The sequence below is a fragment of the Pygoscelis adeliae genome, unplaced genomic scaffold (assembly GCF_000699105.1).
Source record: "Pygoscelis adeliae isolate BGI_AS28 unplaced genomic scaffold, ASM69910v1 Scaffold130, whole genome shotgun sequence".
NCBI lineage: Eukaryota > Metazoa > Chordata > Aves > Sphenisciformes > Spheniscidae > Pygoscelis > Pygoscelis adeliae.
Window position 1 is genome coordinate 721490 of NW_008824031.1, and position 6903 is coordinate 728392.

At 39.7% G+C, this 6903-nt stretch overlaps 1 protein-coding gene across 1 annotated transcript in view; it reads left to right on the plus strand.

The window, feature by feature from the left end:
• AHNAK2 (AHNAK nucleoprotein 2) overlaps window positions 1-5959 on the plus strand; it is a 53865-nt gene extending 47906 nt beyond the window's left edge. Inside the window, exons 8-10 of the mRNA XM_009328277.1 lie at window positions 2-458; window positions 609-3260; window positions 3621-5959. Coding sequence (XP_009326552.1) covers window positions 2-458; window positions 609-3260; window positions 3621-5959 — 5448 coding nt within the window. The remainder of the gene's footprint in view (window position 1; window positions 459-608; window positions 3261-3620) is intronic.
• Window positions 5960-6903: the final 944 nt, after the last annotated feature.

Below are 6903 nucleotides of genomic sequence, written 5' to 3' on the forward strand. Positions count from 1 at the left end.
CCTCAAAGCCGACATCCCCGGCACCAAAGCCGAAGGGGCCGGCTGGAAGGTGGAGAAGCCCTCCCTCAAAATGCCCAAAGCTGACATCAAAGCTCCCAAGGTGGACATCAGTCTCCCGTCCGTCGACGTCACCCTTCCAAAGGCCAGCGTCGACCTGCAGGCGCCCGAGGCGGCCCTCACCCTCGAAGGGGAAGCAAAAGCCCCAGAGAAGGAGGCCGCAAAGACCAAGGACGGCAAGTTCAAGATGCCCAAGTTCGGCATGCCTTCCTTTGGCTGGTCCAGCAGCAGAGAGGCCAAGGGCACCGTGGCCGCTGATGTGGACGTCAGCCTCAAGGAGCCCCAAGTGACGGTGCCCGCGGGAACCGCCGAAGTCAACGTGACCCTGCCCGCAGCCGAGATCCAAGTGCCCACTTTTGAAGTTTTCACAGATTCCTCTTCTGGAAAAGAGGATGAGATGGGTAAATCTAAAAGTTCTCTATTTAGAATGCCTAAGGTTTCCCTTTCTAAAAGTTCTAAACCTCAGGGATCGAGTAAGTCTGGAGGTGAAATGTCTGTGTCAGAAGTTCTTTGTTATTCTGTAACTGAGGAAACTCCTGTTGTTTTTTCAGGCAATGTCGGATCCAAACTTCCTGACACTAAGGGAGATAGTGGCTCTAAAAATACAAAATTCAGAATTCCTAGCTTGGGTTTCTCCAAAGTTGATATTGGTTCTTCTAAAATTGAACAGGATTCCCCATTAGTAAAAGGGGATATTACTCTTACTAAATATCAAATGAATCTAGCAGAATCTGAATCAAAAATATCATGTCTTGCTGATGAGAATCTTTCAGTAACAGATTTCGAAATTTTAAATGAAGATGGTTCTTTGGAGCAAGGAAGTCTGAAGCCAGGAGGGAAAACACCAGCTGCTGAAATATCTGTGGGTGACACAGAGTTTACAGTTAAAATTCCTAAATTCCGAAAACCAAAATTTGGAATTTCTTGGTCTAAGGGAAAACCATCAGAAAGTGACGTTGGTTCCAAAGTGGAATCTGAAATTTCAAAGGGAAGGATAACACATAATATGACTGATACTGATATTGAAAAACCAACTCAGATCTCTGATGCTGAATTAGGTGTAAAGATGGGCAAGCCTTCACATGAAATTGTTCTGGATGCACCAAACTTGGATGTCAGTCTCCCATCAATGGAAGTTACCATGCCAAAACTAGAAGTGGAAATCCATGGCCCAGATTTAGAGTGCAAGGTAGATCAGGAGGTAGTTTCAGGAGAGAAAGACACTGAGGAGAAAGAAAATAAATTTAAAACGTCAAAATTCAAACTGCCTTCATTTAGTTGGTCACCAAAAAAAGAAGCTGTTGCTCCTTCTGAAGTTGAGGTACATCTGGAAGAACCCACTTTGTCTACTTTATCTGGAGACACAGAATCTGAATTAACATTTCCTACCCCTGAGAATCAATACCTTCACGGGGAATTTGATACATCAATAGAAAAAGATGGTGAAAAGGGCAGAAACAAGAAGTCCCAATTTACTATGCCAAAGATCTCATTCCCTAAAATTAAGGGTCAAAAAGTCCAGGTGTCTCTGCCCGTACTGGAAACTGACATTTGTGGTCCCAAACAAGACAAAGAAGGTGTTTCAATACAGAAATCTGAGAAAGGGAGTAGTGGAGAAGGGGCAGGAATGGGCATAAAAATGCCAAAGGTTACAGTCCTGACTTCGGAATTTTCCAAACCAGAAGTCAAAGCTCCCAAAATAGACATGGATGTTAGCATGCCTACAGGTGAGGTCATACTTCCTACATGTGAAGAAGATGACCTGACATTGAAATCAGATGCTGCTAATGCCAGCCTCTCCACCTCAGTTGTTAAGATGATAACTGAAGGCTCCCTTGAGGTGAAGAGTCCTGACACAAGTGTTGAAAGAACATCAAGTGAAATTGCTGTGGGTGATATAGAGATAAAAATTGAAGGTCCTGAAGGGAAAACAAAAATGTCTAAATTCCAAATGCCAAAGTTTGGAATGATACATTCTAAAGGGAAAGGGTCAGAAAAAGAGGTCAGCCAATCCAAATCAGAAGTCAAGGTTCCCCAACTAAAAGCAATGGTAGAAATAACTGACATGGCTGTGGAAGGACCAAATTTGGAGGTGGAATGTGGTACAGGAACAGAAACGTACAGCCCTAAAGTCAAAATGACCAAAGCTGACAATAAGGCATCAGAGGCTGATGTTCACCTCCCATCAGCTGACATTTCCATTCCAAAACCAGACAGTGATATTCAGGATTCAGATGTAGCACTAAAAATCAAAGGGGAAATAAAGCAAGATGGAGATGGAGAAGAGAAAGAAGGACATTTCAAAAAGCCAAAATTCAAACTTCCATCCTTCAGTTGGTCACCAAAGAAGGAAGCAAGTGTTAAACCAGATTCTGGAGCAAATCTGGAAGATCATAAACTTGCTGTAATGTCAAGCAGAATAGACACAGAAGTGAGAGGAACTGCAACTGATGATCAAGGTACTGGGCCAGCCCTTGACCTAGAAATATCCGTTGAACAAAAAAGTCCAGTTAAAAAGCCTCAATTTGTCATGCCTAAAATTTCACTCTCCAAGATCAAGGTTCCCAAATCTCAGACTCATTCACCAAAAGCTGAAACTGATGCTACTATTCCTAAAACAGAAAGAGAGGGTGTTGATTCAATACAGACACCTGATATAGAAAGAAGTCATTCTGAAAGGACAGAAGAAGGGGCACAAATAAGCATAAAACTGGCTGATGTTGATATCCCCACCCTGGAGTTTTCCAAAATAGAAACTGGAGCCTCCCAAACTGAAATGGGAGTCAGCTCAGCAAAGATTGATGCTGTTCTGCCTCCCTCAGAGGGGAGTTTTCAACAGGTTGTCCTAAAATCAAGTTCTACTGATGAAGATACGATTCAAAAAACAGGTATTAAGTTCCCCAGAGGAGAAGCTTCAGTTGAACTGAGGAGCCCTGAAATAGTAACAGAAAGAACATCAGTTGTGGATGGAAGAAAGATAAAATTGGAAGGTCCTGAAGGGAAGATTAAAATGCCCAAATTCCAGAAGCCAAAGTTTGGAATCTCCCTGACAAAAGGGAAAGTCCCAGAGACAGAGATCAGCTCTCCAAAAATAGAAGCTGAGCTACCCCAGCTAAAAATGACAAACGAAATTGCTGACATTGCTGTGGGAGTTCCAGCGTCAGAACTTACATCTGATATGTCAGATCCTGGAGTAGGTGTTTGTAAGATAAAAACACCCCAAGTTCTGATAGCTGGCATTGAATCTCCAGAGGTAGACATAAGCCCCCAGTCAGTGTTTAAACCAATGACAGAGGGAGCTATTGAGAGCCTTGAGGAGAAAGAAATAAAATTAAAAGAAGAACATGAAATAAAAGCTGAAGAAGTTCAGACTGAAGAACATCAGGGATGGTTTAAAATGCCAAAATTCAGAATACCTGCATTTGGCAGGACATCCTTAAAGGAAAAAAAAGGTGATGCTGATATTGAAAGAAGTATGGAAAAAGCTCAGGCAGGCATTCCCTCTGCCAAAGTACAAACTGAAACAAGTATGCCTGAAAAAACCTTCTCATTACCACACACAGTCGCTGAAATTACTATTGGAAAAGAAGGGATTCCAAAATTAGGAGATTCTGTGAAGAGTTCTGATGTTAGCTTGTCAAAGATAGAAGGAGATACTTTATTATCCACAGAAAGAACAGATAGTAGAGTGAATATTCCAAAAACTGAAACATACGCAGACATAGTTAAGCATGGTGCTGAAGGACAAAAAATGCATACTTCAGAATTCACAGTGTCTTCAGCAGAATTGTCTAAATCATACCTCAGTACTTCAGAAATTGACAAAGACAACAGTTTAACAAATAGGTTTCCTACGTGTACTCTGACTCTTCAAGAGCATAAAGTCAAATCACAGGTTATAGAAGTCCCAAAGGTAGAAAGTTCCACTAAGTTAGAGACTTCAGGAATAGGATGTAAACAACTGTCAGCTGAAATTACTCTGGATGCAACACAGGAGAAAATAGATGTTAGTCTTCCAAAGGAAGAGCTAGATATTCAAAATCAAGAGGCAGTTATTAAAAAAGGAAAGATAAAGGGTGAGATGAAAATTATAGGAAAAGACAGTGAAGGAAGCCAATTAAAAAGACCTACGTGTGAATTGTCTACAGCAAAGGGATCAGAAGATGGTGCTTATGTTACAGCTAAGCTGGAAGATCTAAAGGTAGAAGTTCCAGGAGTGAAGATGGATGTTAAAACTGCTAGAGTAGATCCTGAAATGAAATTTCAAGTGAAAAGTGTTGAAAAGGACATGTCTGCAGGGGTGGAAGTGCAAGTAGAAGATAAAGCAGAAACAAGTAAAATTAAAACATACAAGTTTAAGATTCCAAAGTTCGGAGTGTTGCATTCAGAAGTGAAGGGTTTTGAAGACTATATCAATTTGACAAAGTCAGAAGCTGATTCAGTATCTAAAACTGAAATAGGCGTAGCAGAAATGCAGTTTCAAAAATCAGAAGGATCTATTGGCCTGAAAAGTCCAGCTCTAGATCATACGGAAGCATCTGCCAGAGTAACAGTGGAAACAGCGGACAAATCACAAGGTGGCCCAGAAGTAAATATAAAAATTCCCAAACTAAAAATACCAAGATTCACTTTCAAAGCTCTCCCAATTGAAACTGATGTTTCAGTGTCAAAAGTGGTAACAGATCCAAAGGGATCTAGTACTGACATTGAAGTAGTGCAACTGCAAGCAAGCTCTGCTACCCCTGAAGAAACACCAGAGGCTCTAGAGGGTGGTATTCAAAAAGCAAAAAGCAAAATTCTAACACTGACTGAACCTGACATTAAAACAGCACAGATGACTACTACCATAGAGTCCTCCTTTTCAAGTGCAGGGCAAGACATTCATTGGTCATATGTAGAGGGCCAAGAAGTGAGTGAGAAAGTAGAACCTGAACATGTTGCTATTGAAAGGTGTGAGATTTACACTACTGAAATACTGAAAGAATCAGGGATTCTCTCATCAGAAGTCAAAACTGCTACTTTGGGATTCTCATTGCTCAAGGTGAAGTTGCCTGAATCACATAGTAACTTAGAAGTGCTAGTCCAGCAGCCATCTTTGACAGAAGGTGTATCAGTGAGCAAACCTAAATGTGCTGATGAAAGCTTCGGAGTAGCAGCACAGAGGACTGGCAGTGCCGAGCTTAAACTATCTGACAAACCACACGGTGAGACTGAAGAATCTAGTGGAGAAGTAAGTTTGCCAAAGTTAAAAACATTTGCTGTTGAAGTAAAGCCTTCCAGTAAACTTGAAGAGAGTCTTCCTGATAAGTCACCAGAGGGAATAACTGCAGGTCCTCTCTCTAAAGATGAGGATGTAGCTGAAGCACTAGAAGATGAAGAAAAAGACATAACCAATGAAAAAGAAAAGACTGATAGTAAAAGATCTCCTGGAAAATTCAAATTTTGGCTTCCAAGTATTGGCTTTTCATCTTCTGGTGAGGAAACAAGCGCAGATTCAAAAACAGAAGTAAAAAAATCAGTTCCAGAAGATGTGAAACCTGCTGACACATCAGATAACGATTCTTCTCAGCAAACTGAAAAAACTGGATGGTTTAGATTTCCCAAGCTTGGTTTCACATCTCCTTCCAAAAAGGCTAAGACTGTTGACAAAGAAGAGATGGATCATAAAGAAGGAAGAATCTCAGATGAAGATAGCCCATCAGATAAACCTGATGTATTTTTTGATGCACAAGAAAGTTTATCACCTAAAGAAACAAAGGGTGGAAAAGTTGAAATTGATGGGGCCTCATCTGATGTTCCAGTTTCTCGAACCATTGTGACATCTTCAGCAAGAACTGAACTGATCTTGTTGGAGGAAGAAAAAGATAGTCAGTCTAATATTCCTGAAGATACAGCCAAATGAAGATTGTCTTTTCTCAACCCTCAATGAAAATAAAATAATCTATGTGTACAGAAAAGAATGTTTTCTTAATTTTCTAGTAACTGAAAATTAAACAAAATCCAAAGCTGATATTCATGAAAACAATTGAACGGCATTTACCACATTTAAATTTTCAAGTACGTGGATGTGCTATACTGTGCACTAATGAAAATACTGATTTTTTTCAAATCTGCCCCAAAGGCAACAATTACTACAGGTACAGAGGAGCCCATAGTTTTGGCAAAGTCTGAAAAGACACCTGAACCATGAAAGTAAACCACTGAAAGGCTCAAAGATAGCAAAAAGACGTGTTAAATAGGCTTCTCAAAAACACACCAATTATGTTTAGATTATAGATTATTTCCAGAATGGAGTATAAACTAGTACTATGAGAACTATACTTACCTGTTTATGTTGTGGATCTTTCTGACCTACTTTTGCTTTCTTATCAAAATATTTTTCTTTATTTCAGCTGAGGTAATATGTGTATTCCACAGACATTTAAAAATGCAAAATAAAACCAAAATACTAGTGTAGAGAGACTAATGCTTTACCTCTTCCTCTCTTCTCATTTTTTGATTATTGTGGTGGGTCATATTTAGCCTTAAAAGACTTTTAAAAAACCCAACAGAATAAATTCAAGACCAAAACCCATATAATTAATTCACATTTCTAAGATACCAAAATAAAACATGCTAACAAAGAATAATTATTAAAATGTGGATAGATACATTTTAATGTATATATTTACTGGATAGTTAAATGTGGAGAATGATCTGCCACACTGGTGGAATTGCTTCAAAGATTTTCTGGGAAAGGAGGTGTATATAATTATTTGCTTCTTTGTTTATATTAATGCTTCTCTCAAGTGCACAATGAAAACCAGAGTGCGTATGTGACAGCCTTTACATGTATCATTAAAACAC